Genomic DNA, 25,618 nt, shown 5'->3' with positions numbered 1-25,618 from the left:
CCCCAAGAACAGGGACTTTTTTGGGGCCCATGGGACCTTATCCCTATGTTTTAGTGCACACTTCCTTCAAAAGTCCCTTGTTCCTGTGGGGAAGTTGCTACAATACAAATCTATCTGAAGTTTCAGGTTCAGTGAAGCTGAAGCACCTGTGTGCAAATATTAAGAAAAAACAAAAACACAAAATTCAAATGACTCATACTTCATATCACATTTTAAATGTATCAATTTTATATGAACAGTTTATTTTATACATGTATTTTTTTTCTGTAAATATACAGAATGTGGATATTCATACCCATACTAACACACACACACACACGCACGCACACACACACACGCAAACACACACACACACACACACACAGATACACAGACACGCACACACACGCACACACACACACACACACACACACACACACACACATACACACATGCACATACGTCCCCAGGTGAAGCACATGTCAGGAGAAGGTGAGTGTTTCTGATGACTGAGACGATGTCTCATCAGTGAAATATGTTTGGCTCAAACATGCCTGAGAGGAGGGAGAGGGGTCCTTGGGTGTAAAAGTAAAGACCTGCTCCCCCTCACACTGTTGAAACATTTCATTTCTCTTCCTGTCCCACTTTAATTTTCTCCATGTAGAGCGCTGTAAGGCTGTTGGGCTCACTTTGTGTTTCTCCTCCCCCTGAAAAACTGCCTCAGACTCATTTACACACACGATATGAAACATTTTCATTCCCCTTCATCTGCATACTGCTGCATGGTTATTACTCTTCACATTGATTCAGGTCTGCAATCAGGTTTTTTGTTACATTGAATTTTAATTGCTTAATCACAAACCAATTTAACTAATTGGTCAAAGCCAGACATTTGACATAGTGTTCCCTCCTCTCTGAAAAGGTTGTTGGCTGAATTCATTTTGATTAATTTAAATCAGGTGGCTTACAACTCCAAATGCATCATGTTAGGATATTTCTGGAATAGCTGCAATTCATTCATTGACATGTCTAACAGCTAGTCCAACCAGCCTCCATTTCACGTTGCTCTTTTTCAACCAGTATTTGAGAGAAATTCAGCGGCATCATGAAACTCAGTTGAGTCCAAGTCAATTCCTAAACTTTCTTTGGGTTGCTTGATCATTCTGCTTGATCCATCTCAAAATGTTTGTTCACCTTCGCCGAAATAAGTCAAGTTTAAGTTTTGATGTCACAGATTTACCTCCAGGTTTTTGTTACCTTGTTATGAACAAGTTTACAACAATGACACCTACACTGAATAAACCAGAATAAGCATCCATATCAACCTTTTTTCCTCTCCTTGAAATTATGGCTTCATGATGAAGCCAACACTTTCCTGTTGAGTGTTTGTAGCCACAGATTTATAACTGCTTCTTATGCATAAATGAAACTTCAGCATTTCCCTTCTGGAGCCTCGTCTCCCCAGACCTCAGGCTTTGAACCACAGGGTGTTGAACAGAAAGAGGTGATTGTTTGTTTCCCAGAAGAAACATTTATTATACCATTACCTCAAATTTATGATGATAAAAATGTTAAAGAAAATGGTAATTATGGTTCTCTCCAATGATGAAAATGGTTTTGACATTTAGGGTTCAATTTCCTACAAATTAAAATAAGAGGGTAAGAGTGTAATTGGTATGCTGCACTGTGGTAAATGTCACTGTTCAGACATAAAGCTGCATGTGGTCAGATCTGCTCCTCCCAACAGAAAAGTACAGTTTTTAACTGGACATTGTCTCCCCCTAGTGGTGGGAAAATAAAACCAACACAGCCGCATGTTTCTATTGCACCTAAATGCCTTTTCATGGAAACTTCTACTCCTATGCAACACAAACAAGAAACTTTTGAAAAGGTCCTATTTCAATACCATATAACTTCCATCAGTTTTAAATCCTCAACCAAAGTCCAGATTTGAGTGACCAAACTAGTTAATTGCAAACTATTAAGAGTTCTGTGCTGCCTTTATCAACTTTCTCATACAGGAGATGACAGATTTCTAATTTTATTTCCACTAGTATTTTTAGAAAAGTTTGTTAAAGTTCTTTGTTGGTGTAATTTTGTTTAATTTACAACACTTTCTGAATGAAAATACAGAGGACAGCATTCAAAAATCTTAATCATTAAAAACAATATTTTCTTTATTTAACATAAACACTTTAAAAGTGGACTTGACTGTGTGTGAATACTCTTTAACACGGTGCATTTGTTACTGCTTCTATATTGAATGATGCAATGTCATCTCATCCTGTGTCTTTCCATGACAATAACATGTTCAACTGTAGAACATAAAGAGTGAAGAACCATTTAAATCAAAGGAAATTTAGGTCCAAAAATAAAAGCAAAAGAATATTATGGCAGAATTAATCTGCAATGGAGCCCTGAGTTAAGAATAAGCTGCTGGACTTCACTTTACCCCTGTTCTTCTGACTCTAAATATACCAAGGATTAAGGTTAGGGATTTTAAAATTGGACACATTTTAAAACAGGGAGTCATAAAGTACGACCCAACTCAAACAATTTACCAGGTTGATTGATTTTGCTCTCTATCGGTCAAACTTCTAATTTTGTCTAAGCAGCCAAATCCGGTAGCCACTCATAAGTCTTGGCTTTCCAATCGTCTGGACCATCTTACTAACACCCTGCAGCAGTCACACAATGTTTCTTCTATCCTCAAGTAGTCCTTGGGTAGGTATGATGTTTTTGTATGTATTTCAGACATGTTTGTAAAATTGTGGGCATAGTAGTCAGAGTAAAAGTGGGGCTCAATACCATTGGATGATGGGCCCCTGATAGGTCTGAATCTAAAGTATAGTTTTTCTTTGTATTTTTTTCTTTCCTAGTTATCACCAGTGGTGGACAGAGTACACATCTTCATTACTTAAGTCAAACTATAGATTCAAAATACTGAAGTATTCAAAGTACTTTTAAAAATATCTCTAAATGTATTTTCACAAAGCATGAGTGCAGTTAAGAATGCATGGGTGCTCCGTTCTGTTTATCTAGAAAACATGATTTCATATCTAAAAAGTCTACCATGAAATATAAACTAAGTTACTACAAGCACAGACAGGTTTACAATGTTCATCTGGAATCAAAGCAGTGTGTTAGCCCCAGACCTCCACATGCTTTCTCAGGTTAGATGCTGATGTTTTGGAGGCTGTGATGAAGTTTGTGTGGTAAACAGATCAGAGATTTACAACAATACAAACAATCATTCTTTATTTCAAAACCTCAAACGTGGGTTTAAAATATGGCCGTGGTGCTCAGGTAGAGAATCATCATCCTTCTCAGTCAGAGCCATCATTAACGGACTGATCTGAATAACGTTGATCTACACTCAACCGAGGTACGGTTACACCATTGGGACAAACCAAACACAAAAACTCCAACAAAAATAATACTCAAGTAAAGTACAGATACTCAAAAACTGTACTTAAGTACAGTTCTGAAGTAAATTTAGTTTGTTACTGTCCACCATTGGATATTTCTGTCATAAGTAATGCAAAATTGAGTGAATAAATAATCCTTATTCGTAGCTCTTGGAAACCTGGGAGGAAGGGGGGTCTCTTTCCTTGGCCCCTTACCACCCCTAACTAAAAGCAGAAAGTGGTTCTGTCCATGTGATTAGAATTTATTTGAATCTGTTTTGTTCATAAAGGGGTCATGTATAACACTGAGCATAGATGTTAACATTTGATGCATTGTACCACAGTTATATTCAAGGTAATTTACATCTGCAGCCCCTTGGCAGGTCACAATTTAAAAATAACATTATGATAACACATTATTATAACACATTCTTATAGCACATTATTATAATGGCAGATTTTAGTGAGGATTGTGACTAAGCTACAACTGTCTGTGCAACACAAACCTCTAGTCTGTCAAAGCTTTAGGCCATGTGTGAATGAAGATGTTGATAAACCAATTGTGCAGGGTGGGCTTGAACTGTGGTGGGAAATGTGATATATTTTCATGCCTCCCAGATTAGACTACCCGGCGATGCCCTGTGTAAAATTGAAAGTTAAAAATATTGTTAATGAATATTTAATTTACTTAACAATCCACTGATGAATTATGTCATCCTCCAAAAGCTCATGACAAAACTTACAGCACAGAACATAAATAATTCATAATCATCTTTTAGAGCTCACAGCCTGAAGTTATATTTGGAGTTCTCAATTCAATCAATCAATAAGACTTTATTTTTAAAGCGCTTTTAAATACAATTTATTGTAATACAAAGTGCTGTACATAAAAATAATAAAAAATATATTAGAAATACAAAAAAATAAAAATAAGAAGATTCCCCATCCAAATCCCAACCCCAGCCCCGAACCCAAACCCAGCCTACAATCATCAATTCTCTTCTGTATTGGAATTAGTGTACAGTGTAATGGTGATACACTTATCACATTTGTTATGTAATATTCATTATTAAAAATCTTAATACTTTGAACTGCATATTTATTTATGACAATTGCTTTCAAGCAAAATCCATACAAAAAGATACATCCCACTTAAAACTTGGATGATGCTCTACCTGAGACAATCATAGCTCACAACCAAGGCAAATTTGGTCAATTTCACATTTGACATAGTAAGTAAACCTAACCTCTGCTCACAGGGAACATGTGAAAAGTGCAACTGAGTGCAATGGAACCCAAAATTAAATAAAATGGTTTACTCTTTGACAGTAAATGTGCCTAAATTAGTCAGCTACATGTACCTTACAGACTGCTGCTTAAATTCAAGTTTAACTTAAAACGTGAGCCCAACATGTGTGCAGCAGACCATTATTCTATCAGTTAATTATATCGGCATGTTGGCCGATTTCCGATAACATGCCGATAATATCGTGCATCCCTAATAATAATAATGATAATAAAAAATAATGAATAGATAAATAAATAAATAAATAAATAAATAAATAAATAAATGAATAAATAAATAAATAAACAATAGAAAAGGAGATGTTGAGTGAACTGAGGAAAAGCTGTCATAATATCTTATTTATGAAACACAGGAGGAAAAATAAGAAGTTAGACCCCTGCACAGGAAATTAAACTCACCAAAATGAAATAAATTACTAAGATAATAAAACACTTACAGATTAAACAAGTAAAAATAAGTAAGATACTAAACTGAAAGTAAATACAGCAAAGTAAAACAGAATCAAATATAAATATGCGTACCATAATAAATAATTGAATAATCCACGACAAATTACATTAAATCTAACTTAACAAATAATGCATGTGTGTCTATAATTATTTCAAATAAGAGAGTGTATTCTTAAAATAATAAATACAGATAATAAATAATAAATACATGAAGTAAGATTAAATAAGGCTGTTGTGACTCAGTTAAAAAAACATGAGAATTAGAAGATCAAGCAAAACTTACAACAGTTCTCTCCGTGGAGATCAAATGAATGAATTCAAAACATTTGCAAATACAAATATTTAAAAACGCTGGATACTAAAACTGTCTCGAGGGGGGCTGAGATCTGTGGCTGAGACGCGTCCCCTCATATCTGCGCAGCCTCCTGTGCGCATCATGACGCTCATGAAGTTTACTGTATGAAGCCTTCAGAAGTCGAACATAGCAACACCTGAGCGAGCTAACATCGCCCTATGCTGCCAGGGCAGTCTACCATGAGAAGTGTTGTGCAGGAGCAGGGGAGTAATAGAGTGACCGGCATATAAAGAGAAACACGTGAGTGCTTCACAGAAACTTTTCTGTCTTGTTACGGTTTGCTACATTAGAAAGCTCAGTGGCTGCACTTGCTAACATTAGCTAAAGGGAGGCAGCATGATGCACATGATGCTCCGAATAACAACGCTCCAGACACATGACAAATAGATTCATGAGTTTGGTACAATAGGATAAGATGACTATACATCTGAAATAGTGACTATTGTCTCAGCTGATGACCAGGATTGTCATTTTGTTTCGCTAGCTAAACAGTCACGTTAGCTAGCTGTAACGTTAGCTGACAACAACAGTGACCTGTGCACACATCTAAGGACGAATATTCTGTCTTTCTGAACGTGTTACAGACACGTAAATGCTATTTTCGTGTACTATTTATTGTTATTATGCCATGTTGTAGTGAAAGCATATCCACTGTGTTTGTGTCCTTTCAGAAAAAGCCTTCCAAATGGTGATTATGTCAGGCACAGCCACTGTGCTGCAACAGTTTGTCAGTGGGCTGAAGAGTCGAAATGAAGACACCAGAGCAAAGTCTGCCAAAGACCTGCAGCACTACGTGACTACAGAACTCAGAGAGGTACCTGCATGAGGAAAAGACCCTATACCATGAGGAGATCTATGTCTTATACTGTTCATTGAATGGGTTTTATTGCTGTCAATAAGTGTAGATTATCTCTCTCATTCACCTCCACTGGCTCCCTGTTTAGTACCGTATCTAGTACCTATAAACTTCTCCTCCTCCTCACCTACAAATCCCTGCATGCCCTTGCCCCCTCCCCGATACCTGGCTGACTCCACCAACACACTCCATCCTGGAACCTACGGTCTTCCGACCTGGGTCTCCTCCCCATCCCCCGGACTAAGCTGCAGACTTTTGGAGACAGAGCCTTCAGTGTGACAGCCCCCACTCTGTGGAACTCTCTCCCTCCCGACATCTGCAGCGCCCCAACCCTGGACTGTTTTAAGAAAGCAGTCAAAACGCACCTTTTCCTCAAGGCCTTTCCCCGTTAGATAGCGTTATCCCCACCTACCCCCCAGACCCCCTACCTGACCCTGTGAAGCGACCTTGGGTGCCTTGAAAGGCGCTATATAAATACCAGTTATTATTATTATTATGATTATGATTATTATTAATATTATTATTATTATTATCAGTTATTTAAACATGTATATACACCATAAACAAGAAATGTCTTTCCTCTTTCTGCAGATATAACTTCCACTTTATGTAATGCTGTTTTTTGCCTTTCACAGTTAAGCCAAGATGAAGCCACTACATTCTACGATGAGTTGAATCATCACATATTTGAGCTGGTTTCCAGCTCAGATGTAAATGAGAAGAAAGGAGGGATTCTTGCAATAGGTAAGATGTACACATGCTGAGATTTACATTATTCTTTAACATCTGATTTTCTTATGATTTAGTGAGAGTAGTTTGAGATGTACACTACCAGTCAAAAGTTTGGAAACACCGTCTCATTCAAGGGTTTGTATTTATGTTAATTATTGTAAACACTGTAGATTAATACTGAAGACATCAAAACTATGAAAGAACATATATGGAATTATTGAATGAACAAAAAAGTGTTAAACAAAGCAGAATATGTTTTATATTTTAGATTCTGTAAAGTAGCCCCCTTTTTCCTTCATGCCAGCTTTGCACACTCTTGGTATTCTCTCAGTCTGCTTCATGAAGTGGTCTCCTGGACTGGTTTCTAATTAACATGAGCCTTGTCAAGAGTTCATTTGTAGAATTATTTATTATTTGACCTCTATTGTAATAAATATTATAGCAAAACCAGATTATTTCATAGTGTTGATGTCTTCAGTATTAAACTACAATGTTGAAAATAATTAATATAAATAAAAAGCATTGAATGAGAAGGTTTGTCCAAACTTTTGACTGGTAGTGTAAGTGTGTATAATCTTGTTGTACAGTGTGGTAATCTGAATTAACAATCTGTTCCAGTGAGTCTGATCGGAGTTGAGGGAGGCAATGCCACCAGAATCAGCCGCTTCGCAAACTACTTGCGAAACCTGCTCCCCTCCAGCGACCCCGTGGTTATGGAGATGGCCTCTAAAGCCATGGGGCACCTCTCGATGGCGGGGGACACCTTCACCGCTGAGTATGTGGAGTTTGAGGTGAAGAGAGCGCTGGAGTGGCTCGGTGCAGACAGAAATGAAGGCAGGCGTCACGCTGCGGTAAGTGACGAGCAGACAGCAGGGACTGTTTTGTTTGTTGTTGAAATACCAACATGTCATGGAGCTGTTTATGTGTGGTGGCAATAAGGGAAATAGACAGCTTTGTAGGGAACTGTTTCATGAATCTCATTGTTTTAAGTCATGCTGGGTGTGTTTGTGACATGTTTAGCTTCCCCTGAATAGAGAGCTCACTCATTGTTAGTCTGCAGACAGATTTATTGAAATAGAGTACCTCCCAGGTACTTTTGGGATAACTGCTCATGCGTTTTACCCTTCTGGCATTAATAGTTAGCATTTGATCTGGTTACCGGTAAAAGGAATTTTGTCTGATTAATAATTATATCATTTAAATGGTTTGAAAAATAATGACATAAAAGTTATGCAGGACTACCACCTTTATCTTCCATGTTATACCTCAGTGTTCCTAACAAATATACGCTCACCAGCCACTTTATTAGGTACACCTTGCTAGTAAAAGGTTGGACCCCCTTTTGACTTCAGAACTTCTTCAAGGTTCGACATGTTGTGCGTTCAGAGATGGTATTCTGCATGCCTTGGATGTAACAAGTGGTTATTTGAGTTACTGTTGCCTTTCTATCATCTCAAACCAGTCTGCCCATTCTCCACTGACCTCTCACATTAACAAGGCATTTTCGTCCACACAACTGCTGCTCACTGGATATTTTCTCTTTTTCTGACCACTCTCTGTAAACCCTAGAGATGGTTGTGTGTGAAAATCCCAGTAGATCAGCAGTTTCTGAAATACTCAGACCAGCCCGTCTGGCACCAATAACCATGTCACATTCAAAGTCACTTAAATCCCCTTCCATCCCCAATCTGATGCTCGGTTTGAACTTCAGCAGGTTGTCTTGACCACGTCTACATGTCTAAATGCATTGAGTTGTGACCATGTGATTGGCTGATTAGTTATTTGTGTTAACAAGCAATTAAACAGTGTTCCCAATAAAGTGGCCGGTGAGTGTACGTGGGCACAGATAAACACACATATACAACCATGCATCCTCTGGTGCGTCCCTGCTGTGAATGCATTGATTTACCAGTGAATAGGGTTGCACAGGGGTAGAACATTTCCGGTAAATTTCCATGGGAAGTTAAGCTGGGGAATTTTGGAAATATTCCAAATTGGAAACTTTCCATGGGAATTAACTGGAAATTGAGGGTAATTTAATGGAAAGGTATCATATCCAAGCATAAATATTTGCTTTGTTATAAGCAGACATCCATCCAAAATGATACAATTAAAACAGATTTATTTGTAAGAACTTCAAGTGTTAAATATTTTATTGAACAATCAATTCTTTCATTGAAGAACAAAAACATGAATGTTGAGTTAAATATTACTCATCCCTCCGACCCAACCCATTCAAAAATTAACAACAATGCAATCCCAACAAAGTCACATTCAAAATGTTAAATATAAAGAGCCACTCTCCCTCCAACAAAGTCCCATTCAACATGCAAATAAAAAAGCATCTTCTTGCATGATATCTAGTTGTTTTAGTCAGGATTGTGCTAAAATATATATATTTCCCCAACTATATTTAAGTTCCCTATTAAGAGCCAACCTTCAATTTAGTAAATTCCTGGTTTATTCCCATAAATTTCTGTTAATTCCCATGGAAAGTTTCCAGCTTTGAAAATTCCTGGAATTTTGCAACCCTTGTAGTAAAAACAGGATCCCAGGTGAGAAAATTACATTTTTGGTGACTGTGTAAGACTTAGCCTTTTATGAAGAAAGTCATCACAGCAGAGAGATAGAGAGGAGAGAGACGAAAGGGAAGGTGCAGGTGGAACAAATGGAGGGAGGCATGTTAAATTCAATCAAAGCTCAATCACATGATAAGAGGTTTCCTAAAGGTAGATTTTGGGTTCTTGTTTTCTTAAGAATTTTAATTGGCTGTTGGTCGGTGGTGGATTATCTGTTATAGAAGTTTAGCTACAAGTTGAATGAGAAAAATTAATCACACTGGCACCTCTAGTCTACGCCATTATTATTGTTCCTGATGAATTTTTGTTAAAAGGTTGTTATTAGGTTACATTTGTTTGTTATGTAGTCAAAAAGAAACCTGTCAGTTTCAGACCCAGGTTAAATACATTTCTCTACTAGAGTATGAAGTGTCACTGAAGGAAAAGATGTGGAAGTGGTGTAGCTCGTTCATTATGAACCAGTAAAAGTTGGTGAAAAGTGAAGGACTCTGTGCATCCTGCCGCTCTCTACCTTCATTCTGAAGTTATAAACTGATGTGTTAGGAGTCTGCTTTGGAATTGCCACATAAAGAGGGAATAGTTTTATTTTCTTTACTTACTCTGACCCTTTATGATTGAAGTCCCAGCTTGGCCGGTTTTCAAATATTAGGAGTTAATTTCAGATGATTAAAGAGTAAGTTGTTTAATTTTGTGAAGTTTAAATTTGTCTTTATATTTTGTCCTCCAGTTTTCTGCAGACAAAAAGTGCAGGCTCATGATTGTGTGTTCAGTTAAGATACGGCCAAAGGTGAAGCAGTGCATGCAAAACTAATTTCCTGTTGCGTAGTCTGTAATCTCTGAGGGTTGAACTTTCGGTCCTTTGAGCAGTGAAACTGCTGAGTATTGAATATTTTATAATTGACCTATAGAGCCAGGTAGAGACCTGTTCTATAAACTGTCTCTCTTTGCAGGTGTTGGTGTTGAGGGAGCTGGCTGTTAGTGCACCCACCTTCTTCTTTCAGCAAGTTCAGCCCTTCTTTGACAACATCTTCTACGCAGTATGGGACCCCAAGCAGGCCATCCGAGAAGGTGCTGTGTCTGCACTGCGGGCCTGTCTCATCCTCACCACACAGAGGGAGACCAAAGAGATGCAGAAACCACAGTGGTACAAAGTAAGACATTTCAGTGCGTTGTTCCCATTTTTCGTCCTTAGAGAAATTCCCTCCATCTTTGAACATGAATGTTTGTCTTCTCTATAACAGCAAACTTTCGAGGAGGCGGAGAAAGGCTTTGATGAGACCTTAGCCAAAGAGAAAGGAATGAATCGTGATGACAGGGTCCATGGTGCTCTTCTGATCCTGAATGAGCTTGTTCGCATCAGCAGTATGGAGGGAGAGGTGAGCTCTGACTTTATTCTAGAAACTTTCTCACATTCAGAAGCGAAACATTTCTCTTACCCTGCCGTCTACATGACAGCGCATGCGTGAAGAGATGGAGGAAATCACGCAGCAGCAACTGGTCCATGACAAGTACTGCAAGGAGATGATGGGATTCGGAACCAAGCCACGCCACATTACACCCTTCACCAGCTTCCAGTCAGTGCAGCCGCAGCAGTCCAACGCCCTCCTGGGCCTGCTGGGCTACAGCACACCTCAGGGCTTCCTCACCTTCGGGGCTGCACCAGCACCTGCCAAGAGCTCGCTGGTGGAGAGTCGATACTGCAGAGAGCTGATGGAGGAGCGATTCGACCAGGTAGATTTTTAATGAGAGGGTTTGATTATTTAAGATGTGACAGTTGTTTTTAAATTTGTTTTATGTCCAATCCAATCCAATCCACTTTATTTATTGTAGCACGTTTAAAAAAAACAATCAAGTTTAGCAAAGTGCTGCACAGTGAGGTAAAATAAGTTAAAACACACAGAACATAAAACACTGTCAGAAAATAATATAGAATAAAATAAAAGAATCATGATAAAACGCATGAAACACTTAAAAAAACTGTTACAAAGAAAACACAAAAAATAAAATAAATAATAAAGAATAAAATAAAAACACTGTAAGAGCAAACACAAATCCAATAAAAGAACAGAGACAGAGACAGAGACACAACTCTCACGCTGGGTTAAAAGCCAAGGAGTAAATATATGTTTTGAGGCAGGATTGAAAAGTCGTTAATGTTGAGGACAATCTAACATGGGGGGTTAGCTCATTCCACAGTTTGGCAGCCACTGCCGCGAAGGCACAGCCACCCCTGGTTTCCAGCCTGGTCTTAGGGACCACAGGAAGTTGCTGACCAGTGGACCTCAGAGACCTTATGCTGAGTTATTTTATTTAATGATGACAGCAAAAACAAGTCCTTGGGTTTTTAAACTGTTGGTTGAGAAAACAAGACATTCTAAGAGATCCCTTTAGGCTCTGAGAAATGATGAAGATTTCTGCAGCTGGCCCTCATCAGATCAATAGATGGAGGCAGGCTATTAACTACGTACTACGTGCACAAATCTGTCACAATACCAGTTCTGTTCTGAGCTCAAAATAAATCACAGTTGACACATAATTGTTCATGTGTTTGTTCAGGTTTGTCGGTGGGTGCTGAAATACAGGACCAGTAAAAACCCTTTAATCCAGATGACCATCCTCAACCTGCTCCCACGCCTGGCTGCATTCCAGCCAAACAACTTCACAGGTTGAATGATTTAAAATGTTTGAATGTAGTAACATGCAGATAACATTTTTATGTAGTTAAGAGATTATGAACCAAGCTTTAAGACTCTTCTTTGCTCATATCAGAAATTTGCTGTAATGTATAGCTTCTAGTTTCTTCCAGTTAGTAGTGTCCCAGACTACAGAGAGCCTTACACCAAGTTTTCACTCTTTTCCCCTGTGGTCGTTCTATCCTTCTTTCAGATCAGTACCTGTCAGACACTATGGGCTACCTGCTGGGCTGTCTGAAGAAGGAGAAGGAGAGGACGGCAGCTTTCCAGGCTCTGGGTCTGCTGGTCGTCGCCGTCAGGGCCGAAATCCAGCCGTACCTTTTCAAGGTCCTTGAGATCATCAAAGCTGCTCTGCCACCCAAGGACTTCGCACACAAGTCAGTAATGAATCCCACAACTTTGCATTATCTTAGTTTATTTGTTATTCACATAAGGATATTGATACATTTATTGTTTATTGTACTATCATGTCTTGTTTTAAGATTTACTGCTTTAACACACAGCTGTTCCCTGAACTGAAAATTCATTCTAAATGTCATTTTTCTGTGCAGCATCTTCTCTGTTTGATCGGATTAAGATTCATTTTGTTCATAAAAGACAAAACTGATGATTTTTGCATGTTGTACACTTTCTGGTCCTCCGTTTGTGCAGGAGGCAGAAGACCATGCAGGTGGATGCCACAGTGTTTACCTGTATCAGCATGCTGTCCAGAGCCATGGGTCCCAGCATCCAACCTGACATCAAGGAGCTGCTGGAGCCCATGCTCGCTGTTGGCCTCAGGTGGGACGATTAGGTTTCATTATTATGCGTGATTCTTCAACAAACAAGGCTGAATCATTGCCCAAGTGATTCTTCTGACTTTGATTTGTCTAAAGATGACAGTAATGAGACATTAATACTGATGTTGAGTGTGTGTCTGCTTCATGTAGTCCTGCACTGACGGCGGTGCTGTACGACCTGAGCCGACAGATCCCACAGCTAAAGAAGGACATCCAGGACGGTCTGCTGAAGATGCTCTCCCTGGTGTTGATGCACAAGCCTCTGCGTCACCCCGGCATGCCCAAAGGCCTGGCTCACCAGCTGGCCTCACCAAGCCTCACCAACATCCCTGAGGCCAGTGATGTGGGCAGCATCACTCTGGCCCTGCGTACTCTGGGAAGCTTTGAGTTTGAAGGCAAGAAGCGTGCATAAGATGAAGCTGTAGCCCTCAAAGACCTAGACAGCTACTTGTTCTTAAATGTTTGATAACTTTTGAACCGCTTATCCTATCAACAAAATTTAAAAACTCAGTTACAGTGGACATTCACAGCTTTCCATTGATACCACATGTGTCTCATTCAGCATATTCCAAATAACGTCAGAGAGTCTGGCGCCCCCAAAGATTGTCTAGGTCTTTAAGGGTTAAAGCAGCATTGTTAAATTTAGTACATGTGCTTTTCTAAGAAACAGAGGAAGGGATTGTGCAGAGAATGGAAAACCATAGACAGACCCCAAGTTCTTATCTTTGTACCCAACTTCATTGATCTTAAATCTGGTTCTGTCTGTAACACTTCGAGTTCCAATCCAATTCACAAAATGTAAATGAGGTTTATGTTTGTACTGTGGAATGCATTTCATGGTAAGCTGCCTAAAAACTTTGTGTAGGACGTTCTGAGGGGAAGTTGAGTTCATGTGGGAGATGAAGAGAACTCAAAGTCGGTGTGTAATCATTCTGACTAGTTTCAAATTTTCCGGTGGTATGCTGCAAAAAACAATGACTTCTCAAAGTCTCATGACGAGTGGTTTTGTCTTGCACAAAGAAACATATGTTTTTATGTCCATATAATATTTATGGCCCTTGTCGGTGGGTGCTGAAATACAGGACCAGTAAAAACCCTCTAATCCAGATGACCATCCTCAACCTGCTCCCACGCCTGGCTGCATTCCAGCCAAACAACTTCACAGGTTGAATGATTTAAAATGTTTGAATGTAGTAACATGCAGATAACATTTTTATGTAGTTAAGAGATTATGAACCAAGCTTTTAGACTCCTCTTTGCTCACATCAGTGGTTTACTGTGATGTATAGCTTCTAGTTTCTTCCAGTTATTTATGGCCCTTTGAGTTCAAACTGTTGAAACACTTGTACTACAGAAGAAAACCAGACCTGAATAGATTTTAGTTTAAAATCTTAATTAGTTTGAAACGAGCTGAGGGGTCCTCTCTCCGGAAAAAGAAGAAAAGCCCTCCAGCGTTCACTGCGCAGACACAAGCAAATCATTGTTAGTTAAAGTTTTATACATCGTGCTTAAAAAGATGAAACCAAATAGACCCAGCATTCTCAGTTCCAGGATTATTCAAATTCTTTTTACTCTCACAGGACACTCCCTGACCCAGTTTGTGCGCCACTGTGCCGATCACTTCCTGAACAGCGAGCACAAAGAAATCCGGATGGAGGCAGCACGGACATGCTCACGTCTCCTTACCCCCTCCATCCACCTGATTAGTGGTCATGTTGTCAGCCAGACAGCTGTGCAGGTTGTTGCAGACGTCCTCAGCAAGCTGCTGGTTGTTGGAATCACCGACCCAGGTAACACATGAGGGGATGGAAAGGGGATGGAAAGGTGTCGTACCATGTTAATGTTCTGTTTATTTGAAAATGCTGCATCAAATTCTCAAGAGACTGTAACTCAGCATAGATTTAAGAACTACTCACTAACTTCGGTGATCCATGATGGTCCACATGTTGTACCTGACCTTTCCTTGTCACTGTTCTCCTTCAGATCCAGACATACGGTACTGTGTACTGGCCTCTCTAGATGAACGTTTTGATGCTCACCTTGCGCAGGCAGAGAACCTGCAGGCCCTGTTTGTCGCTCTAAATGATGAAGTATTTGAGATCAGAGAGCTGGCCATCTGCACCATTGGACGCCTCAGCAGCATGAACCCTGCCTTTGTCATGCCCTTCCTACGCAAGATGCTCATCCAGGTAAGAACAATACTAAGCACACTTCAAAGGAGTTAAAAATAGTGTGAACAGTTTGAATGGTCATATATGGAATTTTACTAACGTTTGAAGTAGAATTATTCAGCTTAAAACCCTGAAACAACCTCCCCCTCCTTATTACAGCTTATACTGATAACTACTAACACCAGATGTTTAACAGCTGGGGTACAAATATTATATTTTCTGTAGTTTGTTGATTTGTTTCAAACACATAAAATCAAAAATACAAAATATATGAAGGCAAAAAGATTCATTTAAAGTGTCTTACAATATAGGACACACAAAGACAATGCAAAACAATCACAATGTATGATAATATTATAAGTGTCAAAAAATAAATATACAAGTGTAGAGCCCATTGTTTAGAAGCAAATGTAAAGGATATGTTTCTGTGTCTCTTCTTGTGCATGGACAAAAGTGAAGAAGAAAAAAGGTCGATGTGACATCTTGGAAATGTATTAGAAAACTGAAAACTGATTGGGTTAAAGTCTGTCCAGTCAGGTTTTATACAGGCATAGCGAAGAAAAGCCTCTTTTGTGAAAATAGAACTGATTGTAAATTCCCTCATCACTTAAAAACCTCTACTCAAGGGCTTTAAGATACATTTGAAAATAAATACTTTCTATTTTTCCTTATTTTGTCGGGGAAATTAAACAAATCCCAGGGTTTCTTGAATGGATAAAAAACATGGAAAGCTGTGTCTAAGACTTCAGTCAAATAAAGTTATTTAAGATACAGATATTAAAATGTTCTTCTCATCCCAGGAGCAGAAGAGCAACATTCAAGTTTTTACCATTATCCACATCTATGAATACTGCATATGAGTGTTCTTCTTGAACGGTCACATTTGGTGCGTTGTATTAGTGTGATACCTGTAGAGGGCAGCACAGTCCACAGTTATGGTTTTATTGACGGCCTCAAACCCTCAAATTTTCCTCTGTGTGACCTGGTGAAGGTTGACATGAAAGTGACGCTACCATGACACCATTCTATACATTATGCATGAACTTAATGAGATTTATTCCACATGTAGACGAGTTAATGCTTGAAACTGAACTCTGTTCTGGATTATGTTGCAGATCTTAACAGAGTTGGAGCACAGTGGAGTCGGCAGGAACAAAGAGCAGAGTGCCCGTATGCTCGGTCATCTCGTCTCCAATGCCCCCCGACTCATACGACCGTATATGGAGCCCATCCTCAAGGTACAACTAGTTCTCCAGTGTGAAGGTGTGGATGTTTGAGTGTAAAACAGCCTCTTGCTATGGAAGATATTTGTATTTGAGAGAATTTGACAGAATAAGTAAAAGGTTAAATGTAAACTTTTATACATTGCAGTGCATTACACAGAAAGTAAGATGGACAAAGTCATCATGTCCTTCAGAAGGAGATCCATGTTATTTGACAAAGGAACTCAAGTGATGCCGTATCAGTCTGCATCAGTTGAGTCTGAGGACTATAAAATTTAGAATGAAAGATGTCAATCCTATTCTCTGTGACTGCATTAGCTGCTACTAGCTTAAAACTCCAAAATCTCCACCTGAAGGTTCTGCTGCACTCGCGTTCATGCTTTTTTTCCTCACAGAATGTCATTAGTTTGAAAAGTTACAGGAGGGCACATATACTGTATGTATATGTTAGAACCAGCAGGCTGCGAAACAGCTTCCTACCTCAGGCTATCAGACTGCTGAACTGTTAAATGAACATAAATACACTGCTGCATATTTATTATACTGCCTACTGCACTTTAAGTTCTTGATGGATGAGTGTGTATGAATGCTGTGTTTTTAACATATATTTTAATCTAGATTTTTATTACTGTATTTTTACCAGCATATTTTTTGTTGCTATATTTTACTAATGATCTCCTGGAAACGCCTTTTCTTTTTTTTTAATACACTAGTATGAACAAAATGACAGTAAAGCTTGATTTTGATTTGATTTTGATTTGATTCAATTGGTCTTATTCCCTCAGACCCTTTGAGACGAATACAATTGATCATGAGACTTAAAGGGAGAACAGGGATACGACAGGTTAGGTGACCTCTCCTACCTTTTACTTTGCAGGCTCTGATCCTCAAACTGAAAGACCCAGACCCTAACCCTGGAGTGGTCATCAGTGTCCTTGCAACTATTGGCGAGTTGGCTCAGGTAAGGCCTTATTCAATGTCCGTTATATAAGCACAATATTAGCTTACTTTACCCTGTTGATGCTTTATCTGTTTTTAATTAAACCCTTTGATATCAGAACATAAATGTTGACCCTCTGTACATCATTAATTATGTGTTACTCACTTTAACTGTTGTATTGCAAACAATTGAAGTTTTCAGCCTGTGCAGGTGTGTCAGGGGTCTCATCAGGAAAGCACAGTGAGAGGCAGACAAAGTCTTCAGTACAATGCAGGAGATGCTCAGGTGGACCAAGAGTTCACGGTTGACTCAGTGCAGGAAGAGGCAGGAGGCTGGCTGCTCCGGAGCCGGCACAGGGAGACTCAGGAAAATGTAGGGGAGATAGATGAAAGCAAGTGAATGCAATGTTAGAGAAAAATGTGCATTCAAGCTAAAAGCTGGATGACTTTAAAAATGTCTGAGTGTGTTAACGTGGGTTGAGAGGAAAGCAGCAAAGCAACCCCATGACCTCTGAAACTCATCCTGCATGAGTGGACGGAGCTAATATGAAAAAAAGGTTAAACCCGTAGCTTTCACATTCTACATGTTAGGGCTATAGTTTCATGTGTCAGACTGAAACTGTTGTTCGTCACTCGTCATTTGAACGTTTAAATGAATAAAGATTCTCTTTAAGGAGGTTTTTCTGACAGAAATAAGGCCAGATTGTACGATTTTCTTAGTTTTGAGTTGTTGTCCTCGGCCTGTCCTGCCAGGTGAGCGGCTTGGAGATGAGAAAGTGGATGGACGAGCTTTTTCCCATCATCATGGACATGCTGCAGGACTCCTCCTCTTTGGCCAAACGACAGGTGAGTCAAGACAGAGAATCAGATTCATCTGGTTGGAATGTTTTTTGTCATTTCTCTTCAGCACTGCTCTTAGTTCTGAGAAATATTTATTTCTTGGGTACAGTAAATACATGCCTATTTCTATAAACATAACTGGATAGAATTTCTGTAAACATTTCAAGTTGTTCAGAAAGTATTTGAGAGCGTTGTGCTCCAGTTATTTTACATTTAAACAGGATTGTGTGCCTGTAGCTAACACGGAGAGGGATCATTAGAAGAATGCTTAGCAGTGCTTATCAATAAGGGACTCAGCAATAGACTGACGGCAGGAGCAGACAAACAGGCTTAGTTCACACATAGTGTTACTAGGTCAGTCAGATTAATGCATTAGATCAAACCAAAATCTAACAGGTCAAAAAAACGCACAGATTGATTTTACTTTGATGCCATACACCGCTGATCATACGACCGTCCACAGCTGCCTTGTAAATAAAGTGAAAACACATGCTAGACATCTTGTAGGCTTTAATACTTAATGTTTTTATCCAACCAAGAGAACATTGACCATCCACGATCAATTAAGTGTACCCGCACCTTGATCTGTACTTCTCCTCTACATGCACACACACACTCTACTCTGAAAAACACACACTCACATGAGACGTGCCCATGTCCAAATTCTACTTGCATTGATCAGGGTGCAATCTGTCCCTTTCACTATACAGTACTACTGTCATCAATCCACTCATATTACGTTTTTTTATTCATTTAATTTATTTATAATTTGGGGCTTTTTCACTTTTATTATTTAGAGCAGAGGTTCCCAAAGTGTGGGTCAGGGGGACACAAATGGGGGGTCGTGAGATGTCTTCCAGAATGTTTTTTTTTTAAGTTATCCAAAAATAGTAAATTTGACCAATTATCGTAAAAATTATTATTATTAGAAACTTGAAATAAAACCTTGAAAATAGAACATGTGATGAGTTTTCTGCCTTTCTTTTTGCCGGATGACTCCTAAGTTTAGGGTTAGTGAACAATTAATTATCAAAAGCATCAGTAGCAGTGGGTTGATTCATAACGGCACAGGAAACACAGACACATGATCATATAGGTAGGCTAATTTTCAGCAGACCAGCTAAATGACGCCACATTAAATCCCTTCAAGGGACAGTGGGGCTCTTGAGTCTTTGGCACCTTTATTTTGGGGATCACAGGCTGAAAAGTTTGGGAACCCCTGATTTAGAGGACAGTGGATAGAGCAGGAAACTGGGGGAAATGACATGAGGGAAAGCGGCCGTAAGCTGGGATCAAACCCAGGTCAACTGCTGTATGGGTGCACAACTTCACCATTAGACCAAGCCCGCGCCCTCCTATTATGGTTTTATGTTGGCACAGAGTTCTGAAAATTGTTTTTGTGAAAAAAGCAAAAACATGTTTTTGCGACTTAAATAAAAATGTTGCTCAGTTGGAAGGTGAAAGACGCAGAGAGAAAGAGGGGCTGGGGAAGAAAGCCGTGTCTGGGTGGGGGGGCATGGTGGTCACATTAAAGAAGGCTAGTTTGTGAATGAATACTGAAAAAGGTAAAAAAAAAAAAAATGGATACAATTAAAATATGGTGGTAAGCAATAAACATCTAGTACTAGGTCTATGCAGTATGTCTACCTGTAATGCAGTTATTTTCCTCAGTATTATTTTGTTATCCCTCGACAGCGTTCTAGGTAATACAGAATTATATAAATAAGACAAAACAAAATAAAGCAACTATTGCAAATTCTGTCTTTCCTCTATGTTGCCTGTCTAAGGCCTTGCCCTAACAGAATCTGTCTTTTTAACCACCAGGTGGCGCTGTGGACACTGGGCCAGCAGGTGGCTAGCACAGGTTATGTGGTGGAGCCTTACCGCAAGTACCCCTCCCTCCTGGAGGTGCTGCTGAACTTTCTCAAGACGGAACAAAACCAGGGCATCAGGAGAGAGGTATGCACGTGATCCTCACTTGTCTTGGCTCCTCACTCTTCGGTCTCGCCGCAGCTCTCCTGGTGGCAATGTGAACCTTGCTGTGTTTCTCAATGGCTTATTGTGGGGCTAGAAACCCAACCTGTCAACATGTACTAGACACATGAGGGTCTATTCAGATGTATTGACTTTGACTGGTGAATCATAATCGCAAGTAAACATGCGGTATGAGCCTATACACATTTTCCATGGTTATATGGAACTTTTTTCTGAGTGTGGAGCTGTGACGTAAGTGATAATTTCAGATTTTTCTTCCTCTTAGTAAAAAGTTATGTTGGTCTCAGAGAGCACATTGTTGCTGTGCGTGGTGTGTGGCATGAGAGCATTGGCTCTGGAACTCTGGGATCTTCTTTCTAATACACTTAAAGTACTGTTGGGCTTATTATCCATTTTCAGCTCTGCACCAACAGGATAGGTTGATTTTTTACTACGTGCCACAGCAGAAGCACTGCTTAAATAAAGAAATACAACAAACTCTTTTGTCCATCAGAGGACAAACCCTTTATAGGCCATGGGGGGCAAAATGTGTCATAACATCCATTCTTGATGCGTCTTAAACAGTATTTTACATACATTTGTTGTCAATGAGCATTTTCATTATGTTCAAATAGTTCTCATTGAGCCTACAAGTGACTAACTTTTCTACCTAGGAGTGCCTTGGAGTTGAAAGGACATGGAAACACGATATAATAAAGAACTGTGTATTTTTTTAATGGTTTAAACAAGTACATGCTTTTGTTTCATAACACCGTAGTTAAACAGCAGTCAAACCTCAAAGTCCTATAGAAGATTTCCCCACAATGTAAGTGATACCCCAGTGGAAGTTTGCTAACACAGTGTGTGCTGTGTGTCTCATACAGGCTATCCGGGTACTAGGTCTTCTTGGAGCTCTGGACCCCTACAAGCACAAGGTCAACATCGGCATGATTGACCAGTCCAGAGACGCCTCAGCTGTCAGTCTGTCTGAGTCCAAGTCCAGTCAGGACTCAGGTAGGCTTGTGATCACTATTACCAGTCAAAGATTAAGGAACCGTTTGGATCTTATTTTTCATTAAGATTCATTAAAGCTGCTGTTGATAGTCCTGGAATAAACATCATTTCAGGGAGAAGTTTGGAATGTCAACACTACCCCTCCACACCAATTTTCCCTCTCACTACATCCCACTCCCCCGTCTCTGCTCCTGTAAGCTCCGCCCACAAACAGATCGTAGTGCACGCTCAATCAGGTCGATGTAGGAGGACCAATCAGGAGAGTGGCTCTGATTGGTCAGAGCTGACGGGAGTGATTGGAGTTTATAGATGGCTGGATACAGGGACATAGGAAAACAGAGATTTCGCCATAATCTCAAAACACCTAATTTTTTAATGAGTATTATGACTTTGTTGTGAATCACAGCACAAAATAAGGACCCCCCCCCCCCCCCCCCCCCCATCCTATCAACTGCAGCTTTAAGTGAAAATTAAGGATGTATTTAGGATGCCGAATAAACATAAACATTCAGAACCAGCCTGGAGTTTAGTACCTTGCTGCAGGTAGCCTGAAGGGTAACACACTTCATAAAGGTGGACAGTGAGGTAACTCACCTGAACAAACAAACTCCACTTTTAAAGGTCACAAAACCAAACTGGCAATCTGTGTTTCAGAAGAGGAATGTAAATGTCATTCAGAAAAGTCATCTGATGTGTAATACAAGACTTCCAAGACAGTTCCACTGCAACATTTGTATTCTTCAAATGCCAGCTAAGAATTGAGTTTTTTTTTGTAATAATAATAAAACATTTTATTTATGGGCCCCTGTCAAGACACTCAAGGACACCTTATGAACGCAACAATGAGAAAATAGACTTTAGATTAGAGTAAATATGCAATAAAAGAAATGGATATACAAGATTAAGGGGAAAAGAATATTTGAAATACTTGAGATTAATTTGCAAACAGCTGATTTGAAAGGAGAGCAGTCATAGATCAGTTCCACTAATGTTTCTATAAATAATGGTGAAAGGTGTTTTACAATCCACTGCATTGATAGTTAATGAGTGAGCTGTGATTTTAACACACTTTTGCATATTTTTGTGTAACTGAATATGCAGAATCTTTACTGTTTTTAAAAAGTCCGTTCCGTGCACAGAGCTGTGAATAAACACACTTCTGCAATATTTCGCCCAACTTTTCCTCGGTCAGAATACGATCGAGCCGATTTCATCTTCAGTTATTTGATTTGCTGAAATTGGCTCACCTTAAACCAATGACATTCTGTCTGGCCAAAAACACTTAAGTGCTTGGCTGTTTTACATTTCATAAATCTACAGCTCATTAGAAACGAGCGCAGCGAGTTGATATGTCTGCTTGCTCCTGACAAAACACACTTCTCAGAGGTCATGCCCCAGCATTTGGGTTTTCGATTTGTTGGGCTGGTTCTTTCAGGATTGAATTTCTGGCTTCTGTCTGACCTACACCCGACTAAACCACCTCCAGAGTGAGGGTCTGCCAGTTCAGAGGGAAATAGAACCACAACAACTGGATTTGATTTAAGGTGACCCACTTTAGACATCTCCTGAAGGATTTCTAAGAAGACCGATAGATGGTTTGTTTCATGCAATGCTATGTGAGAATGGATTACTGATGCAGTCTGTACTTTAATTTATGGTTAAACATCGACCATAATCAACCTTTGATGAACTCTTTTTTTATTTCAATCTAAGTCATGTTTCTGTTTGTCGTCACACAAGAAGGAGCTGTATGGGGCACCACCTGATCCTTGAGGTGTTTTCTTACCTCTCCTGTGTCTGTTGGGAAAGATAAGATCTTGTCCAAATGCTGTCTTTAGTAGGTTCCACATCTGCGTCGTATTCTGTCCCACCAGGCCTCCCTCTCCCCCGCTGTGCTGACTTTCACCCAATAGATTAACTGTTCCACAAAGACGTAGGGGTCTTTGCAGATTCAAACTTACAGTTTCCCACCCAAATAGACTTCATAGATCCATTTGATTAGAGTTTGATGGACACACACATTTATCCAACATAAATGCATCCCACCTATTTTTGGCATCCCAAAAAAGCATTTCTTGTTAATATAAAATTACTGTACATATTCAGTGCAATAAATTCAGACTTCTACCATCTGTTTATTATGAAGGCTCATATTGTGATAACAATGATATTGCAATTAAAGGCCAGTCCTAAGCTATCTACCTTTCCACCACTCTGCTACCATATCATGCAAGTGATCAGTGCTGACTGAGTCTAGTAGAATCAACCAAGGATTGAAAAATAGCGATAAACATATCCACGACCTCCATTAATATAACGTTACCGATAAAAAAACAACTGACAATATTAAGAAGGAAAAGTTCAAGTCTTCAGATTTCTTAATAATAATAACATTGATTTATTTACTAATGCATTCTATTTATTTAATGATAAAGTTCATTTATATAGCACTTATCAAAACAGACGTTACTTACAAGCTAGGCTGGGAGGCTCAAAGCCCGCCTCTTTACGTCACAATCGCTTGACAACAGCAGTACGGCTCCCGCCGATGATTGGCCTCAAAACAGTGCTTCAGAAATGGATGATGTCACGGATACTACGTCCATTATTTATACAGTCTATGGTTACAAAGAGCTTTACAACATAAAAACCACTCTTGAGAATCACTCTTAGGTCTTCAAGTGCAATTTCTTTCAGTACAGTCACAGACAGGTTTATTTCTTCTTTGTGTTCAGTTTTGAACACATTCACTTTTATTTGTTGACTTTGATACCGACAATGTTGAGAACTGACATATTGAAACTGTCAAGAATTTAGTTTTGTTAGTTTTTCTTGTAAACCATAAACAAAACAAATATCATTTGTATTTGTTCGTCTACTTAATGCTTGAAACACAAATTTTTTTTCACAAATTTTTCATGACAATATTTGAGATTGTGTTAAACTTTTTTCTACCACTGTAGAGCTAGCAAGGAAATTTAAGAGGAACAGCTGAAAAAGAGTAAAAGAGAAACTACTAAAAGCAATCAAAATAATAAAACATTTAAAATCAGTAAAACAAATACAAACAATGAGTGAATAAAAGAAAAACATTAATGAAAGTAAATAAAAGTAAATGTAGCATCGTGGATTAAACAATATTATAAGAAGGCCTTTCGATGAAAATATGTTTCAGCTGTGATTTAAAAGAAGATACTGATGCAGCTCTCCTGAGATCCTCCAGCTCTTGATTAAAATAAAGGTATCCATAGTATTGATAGAAGTATTAATCAGTGGATGCAGTAGGCTGCTTTAGTCTTGACTCCCACAGTTTAAAAGAAATAACAGAGAGCTCATTTTATTCTTTTCAAAGCTTTATCAGCTCGGGGGTTGAAAGCTGTTCTGTTCCACGTTGAAGTGGCTTGTATGAAAGGACATGGTGTGACCAGAACACTGCTTTGATGACTTATTAACTACATAAGCTGTTGTGGTAGTTCTGTGGGCTTTGGTGTGGATGGAAAGCTTTGACTTGTTGGTGGAACATAGTGAAAGTTCATGATGTCCCTATAAGCGTGTCATCTCCTGGAGATCTTGAAAATTCATAACAATAACAGTAAAACAGCTCATCTGTCTTTGTCACGGGCATTGTCTATTGAGAACGCAGGTCTCTTCTTGTCAGATCCAGTCATGTGTCTCCCAGTCTGACCTCGGACAATACGGTAATGGTTTTACCAGCTTGTGCTCCCGCTAAATGGACCATGATCAGAATTGGAGGCTGTGAATCTGTTGGCAGATTAGTCAGGGTCAGTGTCTGGAGCACTTGCAATATTTGACAGCATGTATTTTGTTATGTGGGAGGTCAGTGTCTAGGCCTTTCTCCTCACCTGACTTCAATGACTGCAGCACAGACAGTGTGGGCACTAAACCAGATGAAATGCTGTGTGTACTTTCTCAGTCAGTGGCTGTATTTACATCTGTTTTTATGGCAAGGAAGCTGCTCTGTTTTCCTCCACAGCTGAGGCATGAGTTACTGCAGCACTGCTGCCTCCCTCGCCTGTTTGTGGGCTGTTCAGATACAGATGTGTAGCCATCTATCACGACCATTAATCTAGACTTGGTGAAGGCCGGAATAATAAAAGATCCAACAACAAAGCTACCCTCTTTAGCCTGACAAACTCTGTGCCAATCTGTTATGTCTATAGTCCAGGGTCTTCAGGGAGATAGAACTGGAGCAGCTGAAACTGAACTCCTGCAGAGGACCAGTGAAACGCTGAAAATCAGACGTCTGTGTTCTCAGATGCCTTGTAAAAGTCAGAAACTCTGCAGAGAAAAATGGACAGACT

The 25,618-nt window shown here is 39.4% G+C and overlaps 1 protein-coding gene across 3 annotated transcripts in view; it reads left to right on the top strand.

Moving 5' to 3' along the window:
• Nucleotides 1-5,575: 5,575 nt before the first annotated feature.
• mtor (mechanistic target of rapamycin kinase) overlaps nt 5,576-25,618 on the top strand; it is a 119,043-nt gene continuing 99,000 nt past the window's right edge. Inside the window, exons 1-19 of one of the 3 annotated variants that reach the window (XM_034695129.1) lie at nt 5,576-5,736; nt 6,168-6,310; nt 6,988-7,096; nt 7,703-7,935; nt 10,614-10,814; nt 10,905-11,039; nt 11,119-11,394; nt 12,220-12,328; nt 12,550-12,733; nt 13,008-13,136; nt 13,286-13,530; nt 14,716-14,925; nt 15,119-15,324; nt 16,422-16,544; nt 17,407-17,490; nt 17,671-17,841; nt 18,222-18,314; nt 20,133-20,267; nt 21,167-21,296. In XM_034695129.1, coding sequence (XP_034551020.1) covers nt 6,182-6,310; nt 6,988-7,096; nt 7,703-7,935; nt 10,614-10,814; nt 10,905-11,039; nt 11,119-11,394; nt 12,220-12,328; nt 12,550-12,733; nt 13,008-13,136; nt 13,286-13,530; nt 14,716-14,925; nt 15,119-15,324; nt 16,422-16,544; nt 17,407-17,490; nt 17,671-17,841; nt 18,222-18,314; nt 20,133-20,267; nt 21,167-21,296 — 2,902 coding nt within the window. In that variant the 5' untranslated portion in view covers nt 5,576-5,736; nt 6,168-6,181. The remainder of the gene's footprint in view (nt 5,737-6,167; nt 6,311-6,987; nt 7,097-7,702; nt 7,936-10,613; nt 10,815-10,904; nt 11,040-11,118; nt 11,395-12,219; nt 12,329-12,549; nt 12,734-13,007; nt 13,137-13,285; nt 13,531-14,715; nt 14,926-15,118; nt 15,325-16,421; nt 16,545-17,406; nt 17,491-17,670; nt 17,842-18,221; nt 18,315-20,132; nt 20,268-21,166; nt 21,297-25,618) is intronic. The other 2 variants (XM_034695130.1, XM_034695131.1) reach the window with 2 other exon arrangements.

The sequence above is a fragment of the Notolabrus celidotus genome, chromosome 11, assembly GCF_009762535.1.
Source record: "Notolabrus celidotus isolate fNotCel1 chromosome 11, fNotCel1.pri, whole genome shotgun sequence".
Lineage (NCBI taxonomy): Eukaryota > Metazoa > Chordata > Actinopteri > Labriformes > Labridae > Notolabrus > Notolabrus celidotus.
Note: the sequence above shows the minus strand (reverse complement) of the source record. Positions and strands in the feature narration are given on the sequence as shown.